This window comes from Chiloscyllium plagiosum, chromosome 26, assembly GCF_004010195.1.
Source record: "Chiloscyllium plagiosum isolate BGI_BamShark_2017 chromosome 26, ASM401019v2, whole genome shotgun sequence".
NCBI classification, from domain to species: Eukaryota; Metazoa; Chordata; class Chondrichthyes; order Orectolobiformes; family Hemiscylliidae; genus Chiloscyllium; species Chiloscyllium plagiosum.
The window spans coordinates 12621576-12635678 of NC_057735.1; the positions used below are offsets into that span (position 1 = coordinate 12621576).

General features: G+C 42.2%; 1 protein-coding gene across 3 annotated transcripts in view; it reads right to left on the reverse strand.

Moving 5' to 3' along the window:
• The window catches only part of LOC122563098 (N-fatty-acyl-amino acid synthase/hydrolase PM20D1-like), an 83863-nt gene extending 74889 nt beyond the window's left edge, over positions 1–8974 (reverse strand). Inside the window, exon 1 of one of the 3 annotated variants that reach the window (XR_006315483.1) lies at positions 8538–8974. Coding sequence is in view for 1 of the 3 variants with exons in the window: in XM_043716524.1 (XP_043572459.1) it covers positions 8538–8829 (292 nt within the window). In the remaining 2 variants the exon portion in view is untranslated. The remainder of the gene's footprint in view (positions 1–8537) is intronic. The other 2 variants (XR_006315482.1, XM_043716524.1) reach the window with 2 other exon arrangements.
• Between the last annotated feature and the right edge of the window lie 5129 nt (positions 8975–14103).

Genomic DNA, 14103 nt, shown 5'->3' on the forward strand with positions numbered 1-14103 from the left:
CTCCTCTAGCTTATCTCTCCACGCTTCAGGCTCACTGCCTTTATTCCTGATGAAGGGCTTTTGCCCGAAACGTCAATTTCGAAGCTCCTTGGATGCTGCCTGAACTGCTGTGTTCTTCCAGCACCACTAATCCAGAATCTGGTTTCCAGCATCTGCAGTCATTGTTTTTACCTAGTTACAACCATTTGGTCCATCTTCATATTTCTGTTCAATGCACACCACCTTCAAAGATTAGATTCCGAACACCGTGGAAACAAGCCCTTCGGCCCAACAATTCCACACCGACCTTCGAAGAATAACCCACCCAGTCCCATTTCCCTCTGACTAATGCACCTAACACTATGGGCAATTTAGCACGGCCAATTCACCTGACCTGCGCATCTTTGGACTGTGGGAGGAAACTGGAGCACCTGGAGGAAACCTACGCAGACACAGGGAGAATATGCAAACTCCACATAGACAGTCATAAGGTTGGAATTGAACCTGGGACCATGGTGCTGTGAGGCAGCAGTGCTAACCACTGAGCCATCCATTGGATAGCTCCTAGGGAAGGATAAAAAAAATGAACGCAAAACCTAGGAGCAGGAGTAGGTAATTTGTCACCTTGAGCCTCCTATTCAGTAGCTGATCTGATTCTGGCCTTAACTTTAGAATATAAATAAAAGAGCAGGAGTAGGCCATTCAGCCCCTTGAGCCCATTTCACCATTGAGGGAAGAGTCAGACGTTGCCTGATGGAAACATCAATTATTGCTTGAATAATTAAACGATTTTCTGCTTAGAGCTGGATTCTAAGTGAATGCTGAGCTGTAATGCCTGCAGACAGGCTCCAGAGAAAGCAACAGCCTCAGACAAAGTGGGTGAAGTGAATAGAATTTGTGCAGCATTCTATCCATGGTGTTAAATTTCCATTCGCATGCTGTTTTACTAATTGTTACAGGGGTACAAAGCTATCGTGCTGGAAAATGGTAGTTGAATCAATGGATGCTTGATCACAGATGGGTCTAAGGGTCTCTGTCTCTCCTCTAAAAACTCTATGACTCTAATATTTCTTTTGGGGAAGCAGCCTGGGCAGCCACTTGCAAACTACGTGCAGGATTCAAGGATACAAGACAAAACTTATCCAACTTATTGTTCTACATCCAAAAACATGCAAATCAAAGCTGCATGATTCTCTCCTCCCCCAGTGCCTCCAATAACTGCCCCTCCAGTCTTCCTTCATGACTCAGAGCAGATTCGGCTGATCAGCCCTTGTACTGCCCCTCGGCACTAACTCCAGAGATTGGAATACTCTCTAGTTTCCGGCCAGCAGAGATGAGTTTTGTATTACAAGTACAGTCTAAACAAAGCATAATCAAATTTGATCAGGACCTCTTTTGGCGTTTCTATCTGCTTTTCTTTGTCGTTCAAAAATTTCAATGTTTAGTCAAAAGGATGTCAATTTATTAAAACCAGCTGGTAAAAATACGTCAGACACTTTCCATGATTTTTCATGTTCACGTTTCAAGTGGAAAACTTCAAATTATGCAATCAGAAAGCCTTGCTGAAACAAAATGTTCTGTCACATGAGCTTTGGGTGAGGAGAGGTATAATACATTCCCATACCTGCCAGCTTGAAAAACTAGTGAAAACTTCAAAAAAAGCTCATGATTTCTATACATCCTTATGATGTTACATGACAACAAATAGATTTACTGAAAGAAAAGTGGGGCTGTACATTATATGGGGTAATGCTTGTCGCATTACATAGACTTGTTACGTCAGGGTCTGAGTTTGTTCTATATGGACTTGGCCTCCTTGTATACAGACCAGACCTGTGCACTAAATTTAATCAACATCCATCACCAATTGGAGTTTCTTTGGAATGGATAAATAAATTGAACATAAAAATTAGGAGGGGAAATAGATAATTTGTAACATTGAGCCCTCTGCCCCATGATCAAAAGAATAATGACTGATCTGATTCTGGCCTTAACATTTGAATATTACAAAGTAGAGCAAGAGTAGGCTATTCAACCCTTTGAACCCACTCCACTATTCAGTGAGACTATGGCTGATCTTTGACTTCAACATTATTTTCCTGCACCATCCGTGTATACCTAATGTTCTTTAACATGTAGACATTTTAATCTCATAGTCAACAAGTAAGTCTTGCAAACCCTCTGGGCTAGACAATTCCAAAGATTCACCACCCTGAGTGAAGAAATTCCTCATCAGTCCCAAATGAGCTACCCCTTATCTGAGACTTTGCCACTTGATTGTAGATCACCCCAAACCAAGGCGGGGGGGGGGGGGGGGGGGAGAAGGGGTATCCTTCCTGTATCTACCATGTTGAGTCCTGTAAGATCTCGACATGCTAGAATAAAATCACCTCATTCTTCTCATCTCCAGAGAATTAAAGGCCCAATCTATTTAATATTTTCTCATGGGACAGTTCCTCCATCCCAGACATTATTTGGTGAACCTTTGTTGCCTTCCTTCTATGGCAAGTCTGTTTTTCTCTAGGGAAACAGAGAAAAACTGCTTACAATACTTTAGGTGTAGTCTCACCAAGGATCTACATAATTGCAGTGAAATTAGAGTTAACGCTTTGAGTCCAGTGACCCTTCAGAAGTGTTCTGAAGATGTGTCACTAGATCCAAAATGTTAACTCTGGTTTCTCTCCAGAGATGCTGCTAGGCCAATTGAGTTTTCCAGCAATTTCTGCTTTTGTTTCTGATTTCCAGTATCTACAATTCTTTCTGTTGTTTACGTAATTGCAGTCCTATCCTCAAATCCTCTTATAACAAGTCCAGCATATCATTTGCTTACTTATTTGTCTGCTGCACTTGTATGTTAACTTTCAATGACTCATGAACAAGGATACCCAAGTGCCTTTGAAGTTCAACACTTCCCAGTCTCTCTCCATTTGCATATTTCTATTTTTTTTTACCGAAGTGGATAACCTCATGTTTTTCCACATTGTATTCCATCAGCCAGAATTTTGCTCATTCACTTAGACTCTCCAAATCCCTTGCAAGTGTCTTCATATTCTTCTCACAACTCACCCTGTCATCTAGTTGTGTATCATCTGCAAGTCTGGAAATGTTACATTTCTTCCCCACATCCAAATCATTGACATAAACTCTGAATAGCTGGGACCCCTACAACAATCCTTGAGATATGGTACCAGTTGTCACAACTTGCCAACGTGAAAATAGCCCATTTATTCAGACTTCCCACTTTTCTGTCCATTAACCAGTTCTCAATCCATATCAGGACATTTCCCCAAATCCCTTGTGCATGAATTTTGTTTACCAACCTCTTGCATGCAGATTCATAGGACACCTTCTGATAATCAAAATATATATCAAATGTATATCTTAACTCTTCTACAATCTCAATAAGCTCCAACTGGATTGTTAAAAATTATTTCCTTTTCATGAATTCCTAAACACCCATCTTCATTTTCTTGTCTGCATGCCCATAACCCTTGGCTTTTTTGTTAATCAAAGCTCTAACTCACTCAGTTTTGAATACATTCAATATCAGCACAAGGTAAACTAAAATGTGACCTCAAGCTGAGGGGATGGACAGGAAAGGTGACCATCCAGTGTTCTGGGGTACCTGTCTTGTACGCATTGGTTAGAATACTTCAAACAAGTGATTGACTTTGGGGCCACTTTGTCCCCTAGAATTAAATTATATTAACAAGTGTTTGGAGACAAAGAGGGAAATTCTTGTCAGGAAGATGTCTTCTTCAGATGGAAGGTGGACCATGAATGATGGAAGAAGACTGGAGGAAAGAATTCCTTCACACTTTGCTGGAGTACAGAATACTGTCATTGCAAATTAGTGAGTTCAACACACTGTGTGCCAACCATACACTTGACCGTCTATTTTTGGTATCTCTGGCTACAGGCTCCAATATATTATAAGCTTCCCCTGCTCACCGAGGAAAAGATTTCCATAGACTAGTGAACCTCAGAAAATGTAGTTCCTCATCACAGTCTTAAAAGAAAGGGATCTCTAATTTTTAAACCTTTACTCCGAATTTTAGCCTGATCCATAAGGAGATACCTTAACTCCATCAAGTCTCCTCAGGATTTTATCTGTTTCAAAAAAAACTTTTCATTCTTCTAAACCCTCATCAGGATGGATCCAAACTGCTCACATTTTCCTCATCAGATATCCCCATCATGCCAAGAGTCAGTTGAATTAACCTTCACTGAACAATATTACCCCCATTAAAATGGAAATATATTCTTCTCAAGGAAAAAGACCACTGTACATAGTACTCCTGATGTTCCTTCACCAAGTTCTAGTGCAACTGTAGTAACATTCTCCCACTTTCATTCTCAATTTCCCTGTTAATAAATGGCATCATTCCATGTGCCTTCCTAATCCTTGCTGCACCTGTAACTACCTTTTGTGATTCATGTAAGAGGACACCCAGATCCCTATGTACAATCTTGCTCAATATAAGTAACATACTGTTTTTGTGTTCTTGCTGCATTCCACATTTTGCTCTGTCTGCCAATGTTTTGCCTGTGAGTTAACCTGTCCAAATCCCTTCACAGAGACTATGTCCTTGTGACAACATACTCCTTAGTTACCTTTGTGTCACCTGCTAATGTTGGTATTATCAATTCAGTCGCTTCATCCAAGTCATTCAGTTTTGTTATTAGTTCACGCGATGACTATTGCCATAATTTATTGCTTATTAAATTGGAAATGTCTGTAGCTGAGGCGTCAATACTACTCCTTGTGGCATGCTAAAGCTTGCCAACTTGAACACAGCCCAGTTTCTCAACTGCTCCCCTTCTTATTAGCTAAACAATCTACTATCTGGTGTTAATGTCATTACATACCACATGAGATGTTACTTTGTGTAGTGACCTTTGATGTGACACCTTATGAAATACCTTTTAGAAATCCAATTATATCACATCCATAAAGTTTCTCCTTTATTCACCTTGCCCATTTAGCATGAGACCAAGTTTGTTCTGCCTTTTGTGTTGACTATTGACTGACTTGCTGCTTAAAATTTCATTCTCTCTCCCCCTTCATTTTCCTGACATCCAGTTTCTTTCTGTGTCAATGTGCCTTTTGTACATTAAAATAGTAACAGCTTATTTGCAGTGACAGAAAAACCCAAATAAAAGGCTGGAATGGGACCCGGGTTCGATTCCAGCCTTGGGTGACTGTGTGGAGTTTGCACATTCTCCCCATGTCTGCAGGGTTTCCTGCGGGTGCTCCGGTTTCCTCGCACAGTCCAAAGATGTGCAGGTCAGATGGATTGGCCATGCTAAATTGCCATAGTGCCATGCGTCTGGGTGGATGGGTTACTCTGAGGGTTGGTGTGCACTGGTTGGGCCAAATAGCCTATTTCCACACTGTAGTGAATCTAATCAATTAGAAATTTAATAATGTCTAAATAAACAATTGCTTAAAATTTACTTGTAATATCTTGTAAGATCTACATTCATCAACAAAGTACAGATACCTGACGAGTTTTCAAGAAGAAACTAGTCAGTAATAAATAGGTCCTATAAATTTCAGCTGAGTGACAGGGGAAAGCGTGATGATTGGGTATGTTTTGTGTAATTTAATAACGTTTGCAGAAAATAAAACCACACTGCCTCATTGGATGATCACAGATGAGCTAAATCAGCATGCGTTTTTCAAATGAATGCAAGTAGTCAAAAACTGAATTCAAAATGCTGTCAGTGTAAAATAAGAACAATTTTAATGATAGTGTTGGTTAATTTACCCTAAAAGTCTATTCTAACTATAGCATGGTACTTCTGCATGGCCATAACCATGTGGGTGGCACGGTGGCACAGTGGTTAGCACTGCTGCCTCACAGCGCCAGAGACCCGGGTTCAATTCCCGCCTCAGGCGACTGACTGTGTGGAGTTTGCACGTTCTCCCCGTGTCTGTGTGGGTTTCCTCCGGGTGCTCCGGTTTCCTCCCACAGTCCAAAGATGTGCAGGGTCAGGTGAATTGGCCATACTAAATTGCCCGTAGTGTTAGATCAGGGGTAAATGTAGGGGTATGGGTGGGTTTCGCTTCGGCGGGTCGGTGTGGACTTGTTGGGCCGAAGGGCCTGTTTCCACACTGTAATCTAATCTAATAACCCTTAAAGATTTCAAACCTACCAAATGGACACAATTTCCCCCTACTTTAATGTTGTCTATAAGATATTTTCCTGCCTTTCACAGATGGAGATTTCTCCTCCATCATCTTCTAATCCATACAAGACTTCTAAATCTTTACACCTGCTTTTCTGAAAGGGATTCTTGCTTGATTGGTTATGCCTGGCGTCCACCTGAATGGATCAGAATCTATTGGGGACTGAGACAGCAGCATCTGATGAAATAGAATAGAATAATCTTTACTGTCACATGCACTCTATTGAGTGCAGTGAAAAATTTGTAATGTCACCTCTCGACACTATATTAGGTCGTGTGTGCCGAGGTACAGATACTTTGTGTTGTCACAGAATTGAAATAGTAAAATAGAATATTAGTATGGAGTTGGAAATGGCAGTGAAAATCAATCAGAAAATGGAACAATCAAACATTGTGGCAGGGAAAGGAGTGTGGCATTGCAGAGGTTTGTTGGAAATTGAATTGGGACCATTTGTGTTGAAGGAAGGGCGGGTCAAGGATTTCACTCTACAACAATTGAGCTGAATGGTTCACTGCAATAGCTCAGAGGTGCTTAAATTCCTGTTGGGTTTTAGCAAACAGAAATAAAATAAAACAAAGAACCGCGGAGGCTGGAGATCTGAAATAAAAACAAAAGTTGCTGGAGAAACTCAACAGGTCTGGCAGCATCTGTGGAGAGAAAATAGTCCAGTGACCTTTTGAGTTCTGAAGCCCTGAAATGTTTACGGTTTCGTCTCCACAGATGCTGCCAGAAATAAACAGGCACTGGATCTGCAAATATGTCTGTTGTAAAGCAGAGGAATTGTTTCTATACTGTCCAATAGTATTGGAATGGTATTATGGACCCTATTCTTATTGGTACGTAATTATTCCTAGGTACTTCATTGAATAGCTGCCTAGAAATGTCCTTAGAAACTATTGTTAGAATCTCTCCCAATTTAATATTTTGTTATTATAATGTTTTTTGTAATTTTCCTTTCATATTGCTTAGCAACTTTTGTGTTATTAAATATTTCCTTTGATTTTCTGCTTTCTAATCTTCTCCATAGTAGTAGACTTATGCTCTCTCTCAGGCCAGTTACTGATGTCCATTTGTGATAGAGCGCAAGCCAAGAGCCTGGTGGGCATCCCATTTTAGAGAAATGTGTTGCACCAAAGTTGAATAATGTGATCGAAAGGAAGAGCAGATGAGAAAAGAACCTGCTGCTGGCGTAGAGCTTCACAGAGAGCATGAAAGATCTGTTCTCTGACACCAGTTAGCTAAGATTTTGAAAACACTAAATGCACCAACATAGGATGATTGAGAAACTCTTAGCAATTTCCAGTTACAGCAGCCTTTCCCAAACGTTTTCCCTTTGTGGCCCCATTTTGAGGTTTGAAAACAGTCACAACACCTGGGTGGGTGGTGAGGTTGGGAGAGGAGTAGACACCATTAGAGAAGGGGAAAGTGAAGGCTTGGCCAATGCTGCCTTGGAGCTTAATCCCACTTAGGGTCCTGGTCACTGCTTTAGGAAATTGTGACATGGAAATTAAGGGACTTGGGGCATGGACTCATTGTGATGGCTGTGTTGGATGTCAGTTCAACCAAACCCAGCATGAGTCAGCCAGAGCATGTAAAAAAACATTGAGCATTATCATTACATTAAACATTGTCTTTGCAAAGTATAATTAGACTCTGCTCTGCCCATAATCTACAATTATACTTGTAATTGTGCATATTCATGTTTGCAGCTGGCACCCAGTCAGACATCCGCCCCAGTCATACATTCAATTACATTTTCCCAACATAATCAAATATTTAAAACACCTACCATCAGCATAATGCCTTGCACAAAGGTGTAAGCAATTCAAATTTTCTCTTACTTTAAACGCTGACCTTAACTTATTTGTGAGCTCTTGCACTCAGAAATGATCCCGGAGGTTCCAATTTGAGCAAAAAAAAGACTGAGGGAGAGATGGCGGTTTAAATAACTGGATCAGCCTTCCTGGGGCTATTATTCTGGGGATACAGATTCCAATCCAACTGTGCCAGCCACTGGAATTTGAATTGAATTGATAAAAACTCTGGAATTTAAAGCTAAACTCATTAATAATGACAATGTGACTAGATTATGGCCAGTGACCATAGTCAAAAATTCAATTTATTGCGAGGCTATAACTCCCCATTGTACTCTTTTGTCCTTGAAGTGCATTAACTTACCGGGCTATTGTAATTTGCAAACCCACCCACCCATGACAGCGAGGAAATCTCTGAAATTACTCACCCAGCGACGCCCCCAAAAGCAAAGGAACCCTACACTGAGTAAACCTTAACCAGGAATCCACTGGATCCAGACTCAGTTACCCTCAAAGTCAACTTCATGCGAGCTCAGGGCAGTACAAGGTACCTTCAGGCAGAAAGTTTCCAAACTCTTCCAGGGAGGAGCTGTCAAAGTCGGTGGCGCCGCGGTTCACAGTGGGGATGCGAAGTGCCCCTTTCAGATTGTCCAGAAGTCGTGTCCTCTCGGTCTTGCTGAAGTTTGCTGCAAAAGCTGAGTCAAAGGAGCTGCGGTCCTGGTTGCCGGCTGCGCTGAACATGTAGGTCCTGATCAACAAAGCGCTCAGACAGATTAGAAACACAGACAGCAGAACTAGCAGGATGATCAGGGTGACTTTAATCTTGCCTTTTGTATTTTTCATCTCCCCTTCCAACTTAAAAATAAAACAAACCTCCCCCCCCACCCCCCACCTCCACTTTCTCCTCACTACCTAGTGAGTAGTGGCAGACTGGGACTCCCGCAGTTCTGTGCAGACGCAGCTCTCTATCTCTCTCTGCCAACTGCAGTGCTCTGGGGGAAGTGTAGTTTCTGTTTGAATGGAAAAAGAACTGCAGTGCTATCTCACACCCTCTCTCTCTCTCTCTCCCTCCCATTCCAGAGCACTGCCCACCCCTCATTGCCACCATCTCTTTCTCTCTCACACACACATACACACACAAAAAATTTAACATATTGCTACAGAAACCCTGATAGCACTTGTGGGCAGAGACTAGATTAGAGTGGGTGCTGGAAAAGCACAGCAGGGCGGGTAGCATCCGAGGAGCTGGGAAATCGACGTTTTGGGCAAAAGCCCTTCATCAGGAATCCTCACTTTTGCCTGTGGGCAGAGAGCAGAGTTAATAGTTGAAGCCCAGTGACTCTGCAGAAAGGACAAAATTCAAGGTGGACCCTGCCAGTGGAGTGCCACACTGTCGGTGGTGCCTTTTTTGCAGTCTCAAAATTGTTACAGCACAGGAGGCCGTTCAGCCTATCACGTCCATACCTGGCTGTCTGAGTGAGCATTTGGATTTAGTGGCATTCTCCCAACCTTTTCACTGTAACCCTGCTCGTTTATTTCTATTCAGATAATCAGAGTCATAGAGATGTACAGCACGGAAACAGACACTTCGGTCCAACTCATCCGTGCCGACCAGATATCCTAAATTAATCTAATCGCATTTGCCAGCACTTGGCTCATATCCCCCCAAACCCTTCCTATTCATATACCCATCCAGATCCCTTTAAAATGTTGTAATTATACCAGCCTCCACCACTTCCTCTGGCAGCTCATTCCATGCACACACCACCCTCTGCATGAAAGAAATTGCCCCTTAGGTCTCTTTTATATCTTGTCCCTCTCACCGTAAACCTATGCCCTCTAGCTCTGGTCTCTCCCACCCCAAAGAAAAGACCTTGTCTACTTACCTTATCCATGTCCCTCATGATTTTATAAACCTCTATAAGGTCAGCCCCCAGCCTCCAATGCTCCAGTGAAAACAGCCAGAGTCCTTGCCTGTTCAATTTATATGGACAGGTAGGACAGGTAAAGAGGGCAGTGCCTAGTTGGAGGGTTGGATCTGGGATAAGGTGGGGTGAGGGGAAATGAGGAAACTGGTGAAATCAACATTGATGTTGTGTGGTTGGAGGGTCCCAAGGCGGAAGATGAGGGGTTCTTCCTCTAGTTGTCGGGTAGCTAGGATTTGGCGGTGGAAGAGGCTGAGGACTTGCATATCTTTTGCCTCCTCCACCGCCAAACTCTAGCCACCCGACGCCCGGAGGACGAACACCTCATTTTTATTTAAAATGCTGTCAGTTTCCATGGTGATCTGACTTTTGTTACAGTGCCTCCTAGGGACAGCTTTCTGATTTGATTCAATTTGGTTTAAGCTGTTCAACTGTATTATTTATTTAAAAGGTAGAGAGGAACATGGGTAGCAACATTCTATCTTAACCACCCAGTGCCCAATGTAACATTTGGTAGATTATCTTCCTGAAACCAGAAAGACTGATAATCCCATCACTTTTGACCATCCCAACTCTGCAATCTCCTCCATCTTTACAAACACCTGAGAAATCTATATTGTTCCCATTCATGTCACTTTTGCTTTCATCACTTTCTTCTCCCTGCCTGTCTTGGCTGTTCTTTCAACTATATAGATGCTAAACTAGGGAATTCCCTTCCTAAACTTCTCCACCTCCTTCTCCTCCTTTTAAGATGCCTTGATAGCCCTTCAATTGGCTGCAATGAAATTGTGATCAATATGTGGCTTAACATGGGGATTGGTTAGCTCATTTGGCTGGACAGCAGGTTTGCAATATGCCAACAGCATGGGTTCAATTCTTGTCATGGCTAGGTCACCATGGAGGGTCTGCCTTCTCAAACTTGCCCCTCACCTGAGGCGTGTGGCCCTCACCAACAACCATCTCTCTCTCTCTCTCTCTCTCTAGTAAGTGAATATGTCTCTGGAATGTAGCACTGTTAGGACATTGTACTATGTTACAGGGACTATATAAATGCAGGTTGGCATGCTGGCTCGACCTGTTCCCTTATGCTTGCTGGACACGTATTATGTCGAGAGTGTGGTGCTGGAAAAGCACTGCTAGTCAGGTAGCATCCGAGGAGCAGGAGAATTCACATTTCGGGCATAAGCCCTTCATCAGGAATGAGCCTTTCTTCATTCCTGATGAAGGGCTTATGCCTGAAACGTCGCTCTCCTGCTCCTTGGATGCTACCTGACCTGCTGTGCTTTTCCATCACCACACTCTAGACTCTGATTTCCAGCATCCGCAGTCCTCACTTTCTCCTGGACATGTTCTATGAATGACGTTCAACCCCATTATCTTTGATTGTCACCTCTACCTGATGAAATTCTCAGGAGACATCGCAACCATTTCATTAAATGCTGTTACTTAGGAGACATAATTTAAACCGCACCAAAAGAACAGCTAGATTGTTTGGGGCTGAACATCTTTAAATTTCTGGATGATGCCACAGCCGAGGTTTTGGGGTGCAGTGGCAATGTCCCTTTCTTATGGGCGGCACAGCGCCAGAGACCCGGGTTCAATTCCCGCCTCAGGCGACTGACTGTGTGGAGTTTGCACGTTCTCCCTGTGTCTGTGTGGGTTTCCTCCGGGTGCTCCGGTTTCCTCCCACAGTCCAAAAATGTGCAGGTCAGATGAATTGGCCATGCTAATAGTGTTAGGTAAAGGGTAAATGTAGGGGTATGGGTGGGTTGCGCTTCGGTGGGGCGGTGTGGACTTGTTGGGCTGAAGGGCCTGTTTCCACACTGTAAGTAATCTAAAGCTCTGGATTTGAATCCCATGACAGGTCTTTCTTGTTCGTGGGAGGCGCATTTGTACCCCAACCAAACTAGTCACTTGCCAGCCTGAAATCCATTCCATTTTGACTGTTGCCAGGCAATGAGAATGGATGAGTTTCCTGGTCAGCCATCCTACTGAAGGCAATGGTAACTGACTGTGGAGTTTTGGCCATGACGGTGGACCCAGTGGAATAACTTGCCTGATTCTTGGAAATGCGAATGGGAGAAAAGGCAGGTGGTCATAAGGTTATAGTTAAGCAGAAATATACTTAGAATTTTATATAAGAAATCTTGGAAACGTATTGTTGTTACTTCAGTGTCACTGGGCCAAAATCCTGGAATTCCCTTCTCAAGGGCATTGTGGGTTTACATACAGCACATGGACTGCAGCAGTTCAAGAAGACAGCTCACTCCCACCTTCTCATGGGTAATAAGAGGTGGGCAATAAATGCTAGCCAGATTCGAAACAGGAGAGTTGCTGTTTTGAGCATAAGTTCTTCCCCTGATTCGGATTCTACCTGACTGGCTGTGCTTTTCCAGCGCCGCACTCTTCGACTCTAACCTCCAGCATCTGCAGTCCTCAATTCCTCCTAATAAATGCTAGCCAGCCAGTGACACGTGTGAAAGAGGCAAAATTCCATTGCATGGCTCTTCCAAGTCATATTTTGCAATACTTACTGAAGTATACAAAATGTCATAGCAACAGCATTGTGGTAATCTAATTGCAGTCATCAAATCAAATCAATATTTATCTTAATTTGTCATTTAAATTGAACTCAGTATTGTTGCCTGCTTTTGTTTAGTCGCTTTGGTTACTGTCATGTTTTTATACAACAAAGCTGCATCACCAGTCATTCCAAAAGATTGGCTACAGCAGCAATGATTCATTTGGAAGCATTTTAAATTATTTTTATACAAGATTACTTTTGTCTCTTTTATGTAAATTACAACGAAAATCTGATTACATCAGGAACTTGATAATTGGTCCGACTTTTGATTAATAGTTTGAACTTATTATTTCAAGTTCTGTGGTTTCTCATGCAATTGAGAATCTATTTCTGTCCTGGCTAAATTCTCTCACAATATTTCTTCTTGCATCATGTCCCAGATCCTATGATCCTGCACATACCAGCCCATGTCTCATTTCCTGGTCTCTGTACTTAAACATCATTAGCTGCTCCTCCTACCTAATACTGGTAACTGTCCCAAACTTCATCCCTACTTTAAACACAAGATTCTAAGCTGATACAGGGAGTCCCCAGGTTATGAATTAGTTCCATTCTTGACTATGTTCGTAAGTCAATTTGTACGCAAGTTGAAACACAATAAAAAATAGCTGTCATAGAAACAGATTTTGCTGGAAAAACTCTGGCAGCATCTATGGAGAGAAAGCAGAGTTAACATTTTAGGTGCAGCCACTCTTCAGAACTAAAATAGCTGTTCATAAATACGAGAAAATATTTGCAAGTCAGATCTATAAAATTAATATTAATACACTCCTGTATGGGATCTCATTTGTAAGTATAAGAATTGGTAAGTCAGACGCTCATAAAGTGGGGACTGCCTGCTCTCCTAATATTCGTGATGAAGATATGTTGTACTGTTGAGAGTTCAGTTTTCTGGATGGGATGTCAAATCAAGATCCTTTCTGCTTTTGGAGGTGGATCTAAAAGGGCATCATTTCTGGCCAATATTTATCTCTGGATCAACATCAATAAAGTATTCTCATTGCTGTGTTCCTTTTTATGGGAGCTCGCTGTGTGCAAATTGATTGCCACATGATGATAGTGGTCAAACTTCACTAGGTACTAAATTGGTTAGAAAGTACTTTGAGAAGTCTTGAGGTGGTGAAAAACTTTAAACAAATTCATATCTTTCTTTTCGAAGATCCTTGGCATTTTCTCTCCTGTTAGTTGTCAATCCATGATTAATAACATGCTCTGAAGCATCTCTCTATACTTAATAGGCGAATGGTAAATTTCCTGTTATAAACATGTAATAAATATCCTTGAAGTTGCCATAGCATTTCCTCCAAACCATACACCATCTTGACTTGGAATCATATCACTGTTTCTTCACTGTCGCTGTATCAATACCCAGGAACCCCCTTCCTTAGCAGTGCTATGGGTGCCCCTACACCACATGGACTACAGTGGTTCAAGCAGCTCACCATCAACCACTCAAGGGCAATTAGAGTTGGACAATAAATGCTGGTGGAATCAGAGACACCCACATCCTATGAATGACCAAATAAAAAAACCTCAAATTATTGTACTCTCTGGGAGATTACAGCAGTAGATTCTGAACACTCCGTGGAAATTGGCACTCATTAGCTA